This window comes from Pongo abelii, chromosome 6 (assembly GCF_028885655.2).
Source record: "Pongo abelii isolate AG06213 chromosome 6, NHGRI_mPonAbe1-v2.0_pri, whole genome shotgun sequence".
In the NCBI taxonomy this organism is placed as follows: domain Eukaryota; kingdom Metazoa; phylum Chordata; class Mammalia; order Primates; family Hominidae; genus Pongo; species Pongo abelii.
The window spans coordinates 77,349,401-77,366,682 of record NC_071991.2 but is presented as its reverse complement, the minus strand read 5'-3'; the positions used below and the strand labels follow the sequence as shown (position 1 = coordinate 77,366,682).

At 37.6% G+C, this 17,282-nt stretch overlaps 1 protein-coding gene across 4 annotated transcripts in view; it reads left to right on the top strand.

Moving 5' to 3' along the window:
• GLCCI1 (glucocorticoid induced 1) overlaps positions 1 to 17,282 on the top strand; it is a 118,474-nt gene that overhangs the window by 87,271 nt on the left and 13,921 nt on the right. For 3 of the 4 annotated variants that reach the window (XM_024249643.2, XM_054559451.2, XM_054559449.2), the window contains exons 5-6: positions 3,904 to 4,056; positions 14,770 to 14,980. In XM_024249643.2, coding sequence (XP_024105411.1) covers positions 3,904 to 4,056; positions 14,770 to 14,980 — 364 coding nt within the window. The remainder of the gene's footprint in view (positions 1 to 3,903; positions 4,057 to 14,769; positions 14,981 to 17,282) is intronic. The other variant, XM_054559450.2, reaches the window with a different exon arrangement.

Here is a 17,282-nt window from a genome sequence, read left to right as displayed (position 1 = left end):
ACTTGAACCCGGGAGGCAGAGGTTGCAGTGAGCCGAGATCATGCCACTGCACTCCAGCCTGGGTGACAGAGTGAGAATCAATCCATCTCAATGTTTAGCCTTCTCTTAATAACAGATAAAACAGAGGATGGTGGTGTCAAGGATGATACTGACCTGGATTGAAATCTTTACTTCCTTCACTTATTGAGCAACTATGCGCATTATCTCATTTAATCTTCCTAACAGTTCCTTTACCCATCTTTCTCTTTATCTCTATGTATCTTATCCCTATTTTACATATGAAGAAATTGAGGATTAACATTTTTATTTTCCCCTAGAAGTAAATACTAACATATCCCATGGAACAAAATAGTAGTGTAACAGAAGAAACCCAAGCAGTATATCAAAACAAACCCCAATTAGGGTTTGTTTCACAAAGATAAGGATGATTCAACATTGGGAAATGTTAATTTAGTTCATTGCATCAGAAAACCAAAGTAGAAAAAAGTTGATTTTTTAGATGCTGAATTACACTTGATAAAAACTCAGTATCTTGTGATTAAAAGAATAAATAACCTCTTACTAAACTAAAAATAGGATATTTCATAATGTGACTAACTGCAAATACAGTAAGATCCTAACAATAAAATATTAGTAGCATAATTGTTAAAAAAATCAAGTCAAGGATGTCTATAATTATTGATATTATTTGCTAGTGATTTAGAGGTTCTAGAACAGGGCAGTAAGAAAAAGAATTATCACTACTTACATATGATATTATATATTTAGAAAATCAAAGTGAATTAGCTAGACTATTAAAACTGATGATAGGATAGCTAAAATGAAAAATACTGACAATACCAAGTGTTGATGAGGATGTGGAACAACCAGAACAGCCACACATTGCTGGTGGAAACACAAAAAGATACAACTACTTTGGCAAACATTTTGTCATTTTCTTAAGAAGTTAAACATATGCTGACCGTTCAACCTAGAATTTTCACCCTTTGGTATCAATCCATGAGAAATAAAAGCATATGTCCACACAAACACTTGTACATGAATCTTCTCAGAGGCGTTATTCATAATACTAAAAAAAAAAAATGGAAATAGACAAACATCCATCAAGTTGTGAGTGGGTAAACACTTCATATATCCATGCATCCATGCAATACTGTTAGGCAGTAAAATGGAAGGAACTACTGATACATGGAATAACATGGTTGGATCTCAAAAACATCATGCTAAGTGAAAGAAATCAGGAGCAAAAGGCTACATAATGTATGATTTGTTGTATTAAATTCTCAAAAAGACAACATTATTGAAACAAAGTTTTAGGGATGCGGATTGACCACAGAGAGGCCCTAGGGAAATTTTTTGGATGATAGAGGGTTCTAGATGTGACTATACTAACAAAGCTCAACAAACTGCATACTTAAAATGGGAGAATTGTATTGTATGCCGATTATACCTCATTAAAGCTGTAAAACAAACTAGCAAGTCTGAGACATTTGAAGTGAAAATTATTATATGCCTTCCTTTTTCTTCTTAATCTGATACAATTAACATATTGTTTGTTTCAAGCAGTTTTTCTCTAGGAGTCCAGTGCGCTTACACTAGATCACTTGACTCATTGACTCAACAAAGAATGCTTACACAATTGTTCAAATTTACATTGAATTTTTACCATGTGGTTATTCTTAAAAATTATTATCCTTTGCTATACATACTGGAATATTTGTAGGTGGAATATGAAGTCTAGAATGTACTTTAAAATATTCCAAAAACCAAAAAAGAGTGTTCACATGAAACAAGTTGGTAAATGTTGATAATTTTTTAAGCTGGATTATGTGTACCTGAGGGTTTATTGTGTTACTCTGTTGAATTATGTTTGTGATTGGAATTTTCCATAATGAAAAGGGGAAGACTGAAACTAGATGACTAGATAAGGTATAAACATACCCAAATTCAGTTTCCTCTTATACTAGTAATAACATGTTTCAAAATATGATGAAAAATATAAAATGCCTGGAATCAAACTTAAAAGAAATATGTAAACTATACATCTTTGAGAACATGAAATATAAGACACATAAATGGGAAGTCTTAACACATTAATAGATGGGAAGATTCAGTATTTTTCAAATAGCAATTTACCTGAAATTAATATACAAATTGTTTTGCATTCCAGTGCAAATTTAAAAGGAATTGTTTTTATTACTTGAAAAATTGTCTTCAAAGGTCAATGAAAAAGTAGTACCCATTAATAGAAAAGAAAATTTGAAAAGACTTTTCCTACAAGATATGAAAATGTAATATAAAATTATAGCAATTAAGTGGCACTCTGCCTAGGGATTATCAGATAGTAGCTCCAGGAAATCAAATACAGAATCCATAAAGAAATGGTGGGGCAATTGGATTACTGTGTGGGGGAAATAATACTAAGACTTTACACCATACACAAAAATAAATCATGATAGGTGAAGTATTTAAATATGAAAAACTGTAAAAATCCAGAAAGAAAAATATTTGATAAAAGTTTATTACCTATTTGATAAAATACAGTTAATTCTTCAACAACAATGGTGGTTGGAGCATTGACCCTCATGCAGTTGAAAATTTGTTTATAACTTTTGGATTCCGAAAAACTTAACCTACTAACAGTGTACTGTTGCACAGAAGCCTTGCCGATAACATAAAATAGTCGCTTAACATATTTTGTATGTTTCATGTATTATATAATATATTCTTTAATAAAGTAAGCTAGAGAAAAGAAATGGTCATTAGTAAAAGCATAAGGAAGAAAAAATATGTTGTGTTCATTAAGTGGAAGTGAATCATCATAAAGGTCTTCCTCCCCATTGTCTTCACTTTGAGTAGGCTGAGGAGGAGAAAAAAGAGGAGAGGTTGGTTTTGCTGTCTCAGGGTGGCAGAGGTGGAAGAAAATCTGTATGTAAGTCGACCCACACAGGTCAAACCCATGTTGTTCAAGGGTCAATAGTATTTGAAAAAATACTGATAGTAATATGTGAAAAAGAGTTAAAACCTCAATATGATAAAAGCTCATGCATCAATAAGAGACAAAAGACACTGATGAGCAGCAACTCACAGTTGGCAAGAATACACCATTGTATAAGAAATATTATTAGTGTGCTAACCAATGATTAGCAGTCTACCTTATCACAGATCATGTATGTCAACTGGATTCAGTGTAAGATAGAGGTCATTTGTTTTAATTTTTACCTTATTAATCTTTATTTTTCTTATTTCTTTCTTGTTGTGTAAATCCATAAGCATCAAAAGGCTTGTCTTACACTTTTTACTTAACAACTATTAGCGGTAGTTAATTTTTGAGAACTCCTGCCAAGGACTTTTGAAAACAAGCTTTAAATTGTTAAGTGAGTTGTTGAACTTAGCATAATACTGTTGCCACATTAGTTAATAATCCAACAGATTTTCTTAAATAGTTGACAAGATGGAAATGCCAAATACTAGAAGGTAATTGTCACTATACAGAAAACAAACATCTTGTAAACATACTCATACAGAGCTATATAGTGGACTTACATGATATATTTAAGTTACATGACTTCAAATATGCTGTTCCCGTGAAATAGAAAAAGGAAAACAATGTAAATAATGCAGAAGATTCTGCCATTCTACTGAACAAGTATATACATTATACAGGTATACCTTTATACTTACATAAAGGGATTTGAAAGGATTATTTTGACTATGTAATTTTCATTTTACTTTCTTACTTCAGAACCTAAATTTCTGTATGTGCACCTGAATTTTTATTGTATTTGAAAGGTCAGAAATAACTCCGTTCATTGAGTTTCAATTTTAATATTTACCATACTCTTTAGTTCTTGACTGCTTTGACCACAAATAATTTGATACCACCTTTATCTTATCTCATAGGCTACTGGATCAAGGTCAGTTCCTATGCCACTGTCAAATATATCAGTGCCAAAATCATCTGTTTCACGTGTGCCCTGCAATGTAGAAGGAATAAGTCCTGAATTAGAAAAGGTATTCATTAAAGAAAATAATGGGAAGGAAGAAGTATCCAAGGTAAGGTTACATGGGATATTTGAATCCCTTTTTTCTCTGATATAACGAACTGTCTGAAAAGTACTTTCTTGGTAACAGCTTTGTTAAGATATAATTCACATACCATCCAGTTTACTCATTTAGTGTACAATTCAGTGGTTTTTAACAGATTCAGAGTTATACAACCGTCACCACAATCAATTTTACAGCATTTTCATCACCCCAAAAAGAAACATTTTATCCTTTCACAGTGGTCTCTCATTTCCCTATAATACTCTTGGCCCTAGGCAGCCACTAATCTGTTTATGGATTTTTTGGTGGTTGTTCTAGATGTTTCATATCAATGGAATCATACAACGTGGCCTTCTTAACTGGATTTTTTTTAACTTAGCATAGTGTTTTTAAGGTTCACCCACGTTTAGCCTGTTATCAGTGACTTCCTTTTTATGGCCAAATATTAATCAGTTATATGGATTTTATTTATTTGGTCATCAATTAATGGAAATTTGGATTGTTTTGCTTTTTGGCTATTGTGAATAATGCGTCTATAAACATTTGTATACAAGGTTTTGTGTGAACATACTGTTTGCAGTTCTCTTGAGTATATACCTAGGGTTGGAATTGCTAATATGGTAACTCTATGTTTAACTTTTTGAGGAACTGCCAGACTCTTTTCCAAAGTGTCTACATTATTGTATATTCCTACCAATGTGTAAGAATTCCAATTTCTCTGCATCCTCACCAACACTTGTAATTATCTGTCCTTTTTTAATTATAGCAATCTTAGTGGATGTGAAGTGATAAATCATTGTGGTGTTAATTTGCATTTCCTAATGGCTGAAGATGTTAAGCATCTTTTTATGTGCTAGTGGTCTGTTTGTTTGTTTTTTTTTTTTTTTTTTTTTTTTGGAGATGGAGTCTCGCTCTTTCACCCAGGGTGGAGTACAGTGGCACGATCTCCGCTCACTGCAAGCTCCGCCTTCCGGGTTCACGCCATTCTCCTGCCTCAGCCTCCCGAGTAGCTGGGACTACAGGTGCTCGCCACCACGCCTGGCTAATTTTTTTGTATTTTTAGTAGAGACAGGGTTTCACCGTGTTAGCCAGGATGGTCTGGATCTCCTGACCTCGTGATCCACCCACCTCAGCCTCCCAAAGTGCTGGGATTACAGGCGTGAGCCACTGCACCCAGCCTTTAGTGGTCATTTGTAGTTATCCTCATTGGAGAAATGTTTATTTAGATCTTTTCCCCCCATTTTAAAATTGGCGGTGAAATTGCTAGGTCATAGCATTTGTACATTTAAAAGTCTTGATGAATATTGCCAGAATTACCCTCCCAAAAGGTGCTATTTTACTCTCCTTCAACGTTTCATGTTAAGTTTATAATTTTGTATATATTACACCATCAAGGAACTCTTTGGACATCATGGCATCTCTGTTTACCATTGAACTCTTTTTTTTTTTTTTTGAGACAGGGTCTCGTTCTGTTGCCTAGGCTGGAGTGCAATGGCACCATTTCGGCTCACTGTAACCTCCTCCTCCCAGGTTCAAGTGATTCTCCCGCCTCAGCCTCCTGAGTAGCTGGGATTACAGGCACACACCACCATGCCCAGCTAATTTTTGTATTTTTAGTGGAGACAGGGTTTTACCATGTTGACCAGGCTGGTCTCGAACTCCTCACCTCAAGTGATCCGCCCACCTCGGCCTCCCAACATGCTTGGATTACAGGCATGAGCCACTGTGTCCAGCCCATTAAACTGTTTTCTTTATACATTAAGTAAAGTTTAAGAACAGTCATGTAAAGATGTAAACTTTTGGTCTAATTTTTAGAGGATGAGATAATTCGCATATTTGCTGATTCCTTAAAAACATCCTTAAAAAGCAAAACTATACTAAAATAAAAAACTTGGTAAAGTACTTCTGCTTTTAATAAGCAATACTTCAATTGTAGCCATATCAGAATTATTCTGAGATAACCTACAAACATAATTTTTAGAAGTTTTAGATTTATGATTAAGTGTACCTCAAAGTTTTAATTAAAATATCACCATGAACTGGCCAGTAGCCAAAAAAAGAAAATTGTCTGGTTAACTCTGTCAATATTCCAACATAGTTAACCAGACAACTTGTTCACTTTTTTTGTTTATAAAACAAACTGATAGATAATTAAAAATTATCTTTAGAGTAGAATAGTTATTGTTGTGAAGTTGGTATAGTTTTTGTTTAGCAGCATACTGTAGACAAATGAAGTTTTTAACTTTTAGGTTCAAGGGTACGTGTGCAGGTTTCTTACATAGGTAAATTGTATGTCACTGGAATTTGGTGTACAGATTATTTCACCACCCAGGTAATAAGCATACTACCTGATAAGGTAGTTTTTCAATACTCACCCTACTCCCATCTTCTGCCCTCAAGTAGGCCCTGATATCTGTTGTTCCCTTCTTTGTATCTATATGTACTCAATGTTTAGTTCCCATTTGTAAGTGAGAATATGTATAGTATTTGGTTTTCTGTTCCTGTGTTAGTTTACTTAGGATAATGGCCTTTAGCACCATCCATGTTGCTGCAAAGGACATGGTCTTACTCTTTTTATGGCTGCATAGTATTGCATGGTATATATGTACCACATTTTCTTTATCCAGTCTACCACTGATGGGCATTTAGGTTGATTCTGTATGTTTGTTATTGTAAACAGTGCTGTCATGAACATATGCATGCGTCTTTATGGTAGAGCAATTTATATTTCTTTGGGTATATACTCAATAATGGGATTGCTGAGTTGAATGGTAATTCTGCTTTGAGTTCTTTGAGACATCACCACAGTGCTTTCCACAGTGGCTAAACTTACATTCCCACCAGCAGTGTATAAGCATTCCCTTTTCTCCACAAACTTGCCAACATCTGTTTTTTTGACTTTTTTGTTTTGTTTTTTTGTTAACGGAGTCTCGCTCTTTTGCCCAGGTTGGAGTGCAATGGCGCGATCTTGGCTTACCCTCCCGGGTCCAAGCGATTCTCCTGCCTCAGCCTCCCGAATGGCTGGGACTGCAGGTGCACGCTGCCATGCCCGACTAATTTTTTGTATTTTTTTTTCTAGTAGAGACAGGGTTTCATCGTGTTGCCCAGACTGGTCTCGAACTCCTGAGCTCAGGCAACCCACCCGCCTCAGCCTCCCAGAGTGCTAGGATTACAGGTGTGAGCCACTGCACCCAGCCTGTTTTTTGACTTTTTAATAGCCATTCTAACTGATGTGAGATGGTATCTCATTGTGGCTTTGACTTGCATGTTTGTAATGTGGAGCATTTTTTCATATGCTTGTTGGCCATGTGTATATCTTTCTTTTGAAAAGTGTCTGTGCGTGTGATTTGCCTACCATTTTTCTTTTCTTTTTTTTTTTTTGAGACAGGGTCTTGCTCCATTGCCCAGGCTGGAGTATAGTGGCACAGTCATGGCTTACTGTGGCCTCAATCCCTCAGGCCCAAATGATCCTTCCACCTCAGCCTCCTGAGTAGCTGGATTACAGGCATGTCCCACTACAGCCAGCTGATTTTTTAATTTTAGTACAGGCAAGGTCTTGCTAATTTGCCCAGGCTTGCCTCAAACTCCAGAGCTCAAGAATCCTCTTGCCTTGGCCTCCCAAAGTGCTGGGATTATAATTATAGGCATGAGCCATCATACCTGGCCATTTGCCCACTTTTTAAGGGGATTCTTTGGTTTTTGCTTGTTCATTTGTTTTCATTTCTTAGATTCTGGATATTAGACCTTTGTCAGATGCATAGTTTGCAAACATTTTCTCTCATCATGTAGGTTGTCTGTGTACTCTGTTGTTGAAACCTATTGTTGTGCAGAAGCTGTTTAGTTTAATTAGGTCCCATTTGTCAATTTTTGTTTTTGTTGAAGTTGCTTTTGGCATCTTTATTATGAAATCTTTGCCAGGTCCTGTGTCCAGAATGGTAATTCCTGGGTTATATTCTGGTGTTTTTATAGTTTCAGGTTTTATATTTAAGTCTTTGATCCATCTTGAATTGATTTTTGTATATGGTGTGAGGAAGGTATCCAGTTTCAGTCTTCTGCATATGGCTAGCCAATTATCCCAGCGCCATTTATTGAATAGGGAGTCCTTTCCCCATTGCTTATTTTTCTCGACTTTGTCAAAGAACAGATGGTTATAGGTGTGCAGTATTATTTCTGGGCTCTCTCTTCTGTTCCACTATTGGTCTGTATGTCTGCTTTTGTACCAGTACCATGTTTCGGTTACTGTGTCCTTTATAGTATAGTATCAAGTCAGGTCATGTGATGCCTCTAGCTGTGTTCCTCTTGCCTAGGACTACCTTGGCTATTCAAGCTCCTTTTTGGTTCTATATGAATTTTAAAATAGATTTTTCTGATTCTGTGAGGAACATCATTGGAAGTTTGATGGGAATAGCATTGAATCTGGAAATTGCTTTGGACAGTATAGCTTTTTATTTTTATTTGTTTGGAGACAGAGTCTTGCTGCTCTGTCGCCAGGCTGAAGTGCAGTGGCATGATCTCGGCTCACTGCAACCTCCACCTCCCAGGTTCCAATGATTCCCCTGCCACAGCCTCCCGAGCAGCTGACACTACAAGCGTGTGCCACCATGCCCAGCTAATTTTTTGTTTTTTGGTTTTTTTGCATTTTAGTAGAGACGGGGTTTCACCGTGTTGGCCAGGATGGTCTCGATCTCCTGACTGTGTGATCTGCCCACCTCGGCCCCCGCAAAGTGCTGGGATTATGAGCGTGAGCCACCGCGCCTAGCCAGCATGGCCATTTTAACAATATTTATACTTCCTATTCATGAGCATGGAATGTTTTTCTATCTGATACTGTCATTTCTAATTTCATTGAGCAGTGGTTTGTAATTCTCATTCTAGAGATCTTTCCCTTCCCTGGATAGCTGTATTCCTAGGTATTTTATTCTTTTTATGGCTATCGTGAATGAGATTGTGTTCTTTATTTGGCTCTCAGCTTCGATATTGTTAGTATATAGAAATACTACTGATTTTTGTACGTTTTGTTTCTTAAAACTTTGCTGAAGTTGTTTATCAGATCAAGGAGCTTTTGGGCAGAGACTATGGGATTTTCTAGGTATAGAATCATATTGTCTAAAACCAGAGATCGTGTGCCTTTACTCTTCCTATTTGTGGCTGTCTTTTCTTTCTTTCTTTTGCCTCATTGCTTCAGCCAGGACTTCCAGTACTATGTTGAACAGGAGTGGTGAGAGAGGGCATTCTTGTTTCATTACAGTTTTCAAGGGAATGCTTCCAGCTTTTGCCCATTCAGTATGACGTTGGCTGTGGGTTTTTCTTGGTTGGCTCTTATTATCTTGAAGTATGTTCCTTCCATGCCTAGTTTGTTGGAGGTTTTTAACATGAAGGGATGTTGGATTTTATTGAAAGCCATTTCTACATCTATTAAGATAATTATGTGGTTTCCGTTTTTAGTTCTATTTGATGAATCACATTTATTGATACGCATATGTTGAATCAACATTGCATCCCAGGGATAAAGTCTGCTTAGTCGTGGTGGATTCACTTTTTGATCTGCTGCTGGATTTGGTTTGCTAGTATTTTGTTGAGGATTTTTGCATCTATTTTTATCAAGGATATTCACCTGAAGTTTTTGTTGTCATTATCATGTCTCTGCCAAGTTTTAGTATCAGGATGATGTTGTCCTTATAGAATTAGTTAAGGAGAAGTCCCTCCCCCTCAATTTTTTTGAATAGTTTCAGTAGGAATGGTACTAGCTCTTCTTTATACATCTGGTAGAATTTGACTGTGGATCCATGTGGTTCAGGGCTCTTTCTGGTTGGTAGGCTTTTTATTACTGACTCAATTTCAGAACCATTATTGTTCTGTTCAGGGATTCCCTCTTCCTGGTTCAATCTTGGGAGTTTGTATGTTTCCAGGAATTTACCTGTTTTTTTCTATATTTTCTAGCTTGTATGCATAGAGGTGTTCATAGTAGTCTCTGAGGGTTTTTTTAATATTTCTGTGGAGTCAGTGGTACTGTCCCCTTTGTCATTTCTGATTTTGTTTATTTGGATCTTTTTTTCTTTATTAGTCTAGCTAGCAGTCTCTCTCACTTATTCTTTCAAAGAATTAACGCAGGGATTCGTTAATCTTTTTTATGGTTTTTTGCATCTCAGTTTCTTTCAGGTCAGCTCTGATTTTATTTTTGTTATTTCTTGTCTTCTGCTAGCTTTGGAGTTAGTTTGCTCGTTTCTCTAGTTCCTCTAGATGTGATGTTAGTTTGTTATCTGAGATCTGATTTTTATGTGGACCTTTAGAGCTTGTAAATTTCCCTCTTAACACTGCTTTAGCTGTGTCCCATAGAATCTAGTATGTTGCATCTTTGTTCCCATAGTTTCAAAGAATTTCTTGATTTCTGCCTTAATTTCATGGTTTACCCAAATGCCATTCAGGAGCAGGTTGTTTAATTTCCATGTAATTGTATGGTTTTCAGCAATGTTCTTAGTATTGATTTAGATTTTTATTGTACTGTGGTCCAAGAGTGTGGTTGGCATGATTTCAGTTTTTTTGAATTTGTAGAGGATTGTTTTATGTCCATTCGTGTGGTTGTTTTTATAGTATGTGCCATGTGGTAATGAGAAGAATGTATATTCTATTGTTTTGGGTTGAAGAGTTCTGTAGATGTCTATTCAGTTCATTTGGTCAAGTGTTGAGTTCAGGTCCTGAACATCTCCGTTAATTTTCTACCTCAGTGATCTGGCTAATACTGGCAGTGGGGTGTAGAAGTCTCCCGCTATTATTTTATGGACATCGAAGTCTCTTTGTAGGTCTCTAAGAACTTGCTTTATGAATCTGGGGGCTCCTGTGTTGGGTGCATATATATTTAGGATAGTTAGGTCTTCCTGTTGAATTGAATCCTTTACCATTATATACTGCCCTTCTTTGTCTTTTTTGATATTTGTTGGTATAAAGTCTGTTTTGTCTGAAATTAGAATAGCAATCTTGCTTTTTTTCAGTTTTCCATTTGGTTGGTAGATTTTTCTCCATCCCTTTATTTTGACCGCATGGGTGTCTTTGCATGTGAACCCGTTCTCTTAAAGACGCCTACTGTTTAGTCTTGCTTCTTTATGCAGCTTGCCAGTTTGCGCCTTTTAATTAGGACATTCAATCCATTTACATTCAAGGTTAATATTGGTATGTACATGATCCTTCATTGTGTTGTTAGCTGGTTACTATGCAGACTTAATTGTGTAGTTGCTTTATAGTGTCACTGTTCTGTGTACTTAATTGTGTTTTTGTAGTGGCTGATAATGTTCTTTCCTTTCCAGATTTAGCACTCCTTTCAGGACCTCTTGTACGGCAGGTCTGGTAGTAATGAATTCTCTTACCATTTGCTTGTCTGAAAAGGATCTTATTTGTCCTGTGCTTATGTAGCTTAGTTTGACTAGATAGGCACTTCTCGCTTGGAATAGGCTCCCAATCTCTTTTGGCTTGCCAGATTTCTGCTGAAAGGTCTGCTGTTGGCCTCGTGGGGTTCCCTTTGTAGGTGACCTGCCTATTCTCTCCAGCTGCCTTTAACATTTTTTCTTTCATTCCAACCTTGGAGGATCTGATGATTATGTATCTTGGGAATGGTCCTCTTGTGTAGTATTTTGCAGGAGTTCTCTGCATTTCCTGAATTTGAATGTTGGCCTCTTTAGTGAGGGTGGGGAAGTTTTCATGCACGGTATCCTGAAATATGGTTTCTAAGTTGCTTGCTTTCTCCTCATCATTTTTAGGGATGCCAGTGCATCGTGGATTTAGTCTCTTTACATAGTATAATATTTCTCAGAGGCTTTGTTCATTCTTTTTTATTCTTTTTTAAAAAAATTTTGGCTAGGCACGGTGGCTCATGCCTATAATCCTAGCACTTTGGGAGGCCAAGGCAGGTGGATCACCTGAGGTCGGAAGTTCAAGACCAACCTGGCCAACGTGGTGAAACCCCATCTCTACTAAAAATACAAAACATTAGCCAGGCATGGTGGTGGGCACCTGTAATCCCAGCTACTCAGGAGGCTGAGGCAGGAGAATCTCTTGAACCCAGGAGGCGGAGGTTGCAGTGAGCTGAGATTGTGCCATTGCACTCCAGCCTGGCAGCAAGAGCAAAACTCCATCTCAAAAATAAAAAAGAAAAAAAAATTTCGCCTTAGTTTGGAGAACCAGTCTTCAAGCTCTGAGATTCTTTCCTCAGCTTGGTCTATTCTGCTATTATTATTTGGGATTGCATTATGAAAGTCTCGTAGTGTGTTTTTCAACTCTCTGATCAGTTTGGTTCCTTCTTACAATGGCCATTTCGTCAATCAGCTCCTGTATTATTTTATGGTAATCATTAGATTCCTTGGATTGGGTTTTTGCTTTCTTCTGAATCTTGATGACCTTCATTTCTATATTCTGAATTCTGTCTTTCTGTCATTTCACCCATTCCAACCTGTTTAAGAACCTTTGTTGGGTAACTAATGTGGTCAGTGGGAGGAAAGAAGACACCGTGACTTTCTGAGTTGCCAGAGTTCTTGCACTGGTTCTTTCTCACCTATGTGGGCTGATGTTCCTTCAACCATGGTATAATTTGTACAGTCGGTTGACTTTTCTGGATGTTTTTAGAGTCTGAGGCATTGTACAGGTTTTTATTTGTAGCTGAGTTATTGTCCTTAGTTTCACAGGAGGGTTTATTAACTAAGTATTTTCAGTATTGAAGTTTGCACTCTGATTGAAGTTTGATGGCTCTTAAGCGTAACGGCCAGTAGGTAAGCTCTTGCTCAGCCACGTGGCTCTTCTGTATTTCCTCACTATTGCAGCTGTGCTCCCTCTCAGTGCTCTGAAAGTGTGGGCTCCTCTCCTACTCAAGTGCTGGCTACAGATCTCGGCTTGGCACTCCCAGGCTGCAGCCCTGGGGTGAGCTAAGGCTTTATGTTCTCTCCCAGCTTGGAGGCAGCAGGGGAAGGGACCTTGGCAGTGGCTATGGCAGAGGGCCTTTCCCTTGTCTCTGGGGTCCACCCCAGAGAAATAGCAGAACTGCTGCCAGTCGGTGTGATTGGCTTTGAGTAGGACAGCTGTGTTGTGGGCTCAAGCTGGGGGGATCCTGGGGGAGAGAGACTGACCTCTTCTTAGGGCAGTGGCAGCTTGCTGGAGGTGTGGTTAAAGCACTCAGGGTCTTTACTCCTTTCCTAGTATAAGGGTAGCAAGGGCAGTACCACTGCAGTGGCAGTGGCAGTGGCAGTGGCAGAGGGGCTTTCGGTTGCCTCTGGGAGCTCCACTTCAGAAACACAGATCTGCTGCTACTGGGATGTTCAGCCAGGGGGTGGGGCAGCTGTGCTGCTGGCCTGAGCCGGGAGCCCCATCGGGTGAAAGGTGGGGTGCCGAGGGCTCACAGGGAGGACATGGGCTCCTCTCTGTATGGTGAGTATGTCGTGCTAGCAGTGCAAATAAAGCCCTCAGCCTCTCTGTTTCTTCTCCACTCCAAGGGCAGCAGGGGCAGAACTCTAAATGAAGTTTTCATTTGCATAGTTTCAGATTTCAGCCTTCACTTGTTTGGTATAGAAAATATTGATACATTTTGAATCTCACCTGATTTTACCTTCCTTCATTTCCCCTCTTGACAGTGTTTCTAAAATCTCTGAAATGACAATGATCAGAGTAAGAGCAGTAGACACAATAAATAGTGAAAATAAATTATAAATTTATTATAAATTTATATTGGTTCTTTTCCCTAGCATTGCAGTCCTGTGTATTTAATAACAACAAATATTTTCAATTATATAACTTAATATAGAGAATTTTACTTGTTAACCTCACTTTGTTAGCACACAAATGAAGAATATGGAGTAAGATCTATTTTTACAGAAGCAGAGTAGTAAAGTAGAAAGAGTCCACTGCAGCAGAATCTGATGCCACTTAATTAGCTGTGTCACTGAACTATAGGTTCCTCATTTGTGAAAACAAAACAATGGATCAGTGAGCTCTGAGGTACCCTCAAGACCAAAATATGTGGCTCTATGATGATGGTTTCCTTTTTTTCTTTCTTTTTGCTGCTGAGAACAAAGTATTCAAACTAAGGAAGATTATGAGTAGTCCTACTTAGTTGGATACCAAGTTAGTAGAATTTGATATCCAAATTCTTCTAATATTAGAATTCTTCTGAGTTACATTAATAAACTCTATTGAGTTCTAATAGAATAAACCTCTTTATTAGAAATTTTGGGTAATTTGCAAAGGAAATAGAAACTATGGTTCTGTTCATAGCCTCTAAAAATTAAAATAGGAAGGAATGAACAAACAGAAAAATCTGTACCTGTGAATATGAGGAATATGAGATTTCACTTTTTCTTACAAGCAAGTCAAAGTGATTTTTTTTTTTTAGCTTTGTTAATTTGTTCACCAAATGTTTACTGAATATCTGCCATGTGCCAGGAATAGTGCCAGGCACAGGACTCCTGCTGTCCTTGAAGAGTTTTGTGGGATGTGCTGACCTACAGGTACATACAGTGAGCTATGGAATTTTTAAGGCAAACAATTTGATTTAAAAGAAGTGTTTAGTTCAATAAAGGTAACATACGCAGAAATTAGCTTAAGACACAAGCTTGGTCTTTAGCCTTTGAAGAATAAATTAGGTCAGTAGTGGTGGAATGTGAAATCAAAGGAAATACTATGTGCTTTCTATGTAGATGAATATATGCACCAGCATTTGGATGTTTAATGGTATTCCTCTTACAGCCGTTGGACATACCAGATGGTCGAAGAGCTCCACTCCCTGCTCATTACCGGAGCAGTAGTACTCGCAGCATTGACACTCAGACTCCTTCTGTCCAGGAGCGCAGCAGTAGCTGCAGCAGTCATTCACCCTGTGTCTCCCCTTTTTGTCCCCCGGAATCCCAGGATGGTAGCCCTTGCTCAACAGAAGACTTGCTCTATGATCGTGATAAAGGTAAGAATGGAATTGTCCACTTAGAGGGTTTGTTATGGGGCCTTGCTCATTATACCTTGTCTTAGACCATTACATCTTTTTGTTTCTTTTGTTGAATGGTGACATTGTCAAAGATTGGTTAATCTAGGTTTCTTTGTTCATTGGTTTCACATACCCCCTTTTTTGTGACTCTAACAAACATCTTCCATAAATGTGTCAGAGAAGCACAGCGCATGGTTCTAACAGCTAATAAAAGCCATAAAATGGAGTGTGTACAACTTCATATAATGCATAGGTCTTTTCCTTGGTATTGTCCAGAGCGGATGATGGTTATGGTAAAGTTAGCTTTACCATGGTAAAATCAAGCGTAAAGTTAGATTTTATAATCAGATTGATTTGCGAGGAAATAATTTCTAAAAATTCTGTTGGAAAAAGTGAGTGTATTTTTAACCAAGTTTATAAAGCTCAGTGAGTACTTACAGGACATCAGGGATTATATTATAGTATGTAGATAAATTATTAACTGTTGAGAACATCTGGGATTCTTATTGCCTATCAAGCCCAACTATCTCTCCATGTTCTTCTATCCTTGTGTCTACCACCGCTTGTCTACCAACACTCCCTGGGTTCTTTCTGTTTCTAGCCCCCTAAGACCTAGCTACAGAAGGCCATGTAGACTGCCCAGCTTCTTCCCTCCTAGCTCCTTACAAAGAAACACTGAACTTATGTTTATAACAAATTTACTGCTTGTCACCATACAGAAATAGGTCAATGGCAACAAAATTGTAAAACTATACAAAGTTAGACGGTTTATGAAATCTTGCAGGAGTTTTATGGTCCTTGTTCTGAATTGACCCCATCCCCTATGATTGATGTATTGTTGTATGTAAAATGCCCAGATCATAAGTGCTCAGCCAGATGAATTTTTACATATGTGTGTGCTCCTGAAACCACTACCTAGATCAAGTATAGATATAGAAGATTTTTATTATCCCACAAGGCTCCCTTGCGCCTCTTCCCAAATAGTATCCTTCCTCTCTCCACTTGAAAGTAACCACTTTGCTGACTTCCATCACTATAATTTAGTTTCCCCTGTTACTAGACTTCATAGAAATTGAATAATGTGGTGTATATTCTTTGTGTCTGACTTCTTTTACTTATCATTATACCTAACTCTTCTAAGATGTTAAGTGGAAGCTACTTTGGACTTTGTCCTCTGCTTTTATATGTGGGTAGATCTTAACAGTTCTCCCCTCCCTTTCTTGTTGACTCTTTTGTTATCAAAGGCCTTGTGGACCCCTTTCCTTCATTAAGGATATATTGAATATAGTACCAGGTGTCTCTTGGCTTCATGTGGGAAGTCTCCATTTCTTAAGATGTCAGACTAGGAAATTTTCATTTCACTGAAGCATCCTGTGAGAATAAACACCTTTAATCACTTCTTCATAACCTTTTAATGTGGATGTTTCACAATAAAACATCTTGCTTCCAGTAGGAGTGTTTGTTTTGAAGGTAAATGGAAATGATAAATAACAGTAACTTGTTTCAGGTTGTGTAGGTGGCAAATGGAGAAACCAGTCTGTCTTGATTCCAAACTCGTATTCTTTGTTATTAAGTACGGTTCAGGTTGGCCACTTTTGCTACTTAACACTTGTAACTGGGGTAAAAATGAAAAGTAGAAATAATGGTGGCAGTACAGCTAGACGATTAATTCTGGAGTTCTGTTTTCTTTAATACTGTGGATAATTGAGAGATGCTGAACCAAAAAGAAAATGTATTGAGAAGATGGTAGATGAGTTCCATTTTGGTTAACTGGTTGTGAGATTGCCTTCAGGGCCTCCCAGTGAATAGGGGTTTCTGTAGTTCACAGGTCTTCACTTACATCATAAGTTTCAAACAGTGCATGTTCTTTAATATATAATAGCTCTTTTTCCTAAAGATGTATAATCAATCAATTTTATTATGAGAAGGTATAATCATGTCACTCTCCTGCCAGGGTCTTTTGCGGGAGACATTATAACATAGAAGTTAAGAGTAGCACTGGCTTTGGGACCATAGGAATGCATTTGAATCCTGTGAAGTTTCGGACATAAAACCTGCATTAATTCTCAAGGATTTAATGAATGGTAGCTGCTGCTATAAAAATAGTCACCTTTATTATCACCTGTTTCCCTAATCCTTTCAGGAAAAAAATATAAATTATTTAATACACAGCTTAGTCAAAACCTCCTTCCCTAGCCTAGTTTGTGTCAATTATCTAATAAGATGAATTCTGACCATTTCTTAGACAGATTAGACCTTTTCCTAAGTTTGCCTTTGTTGG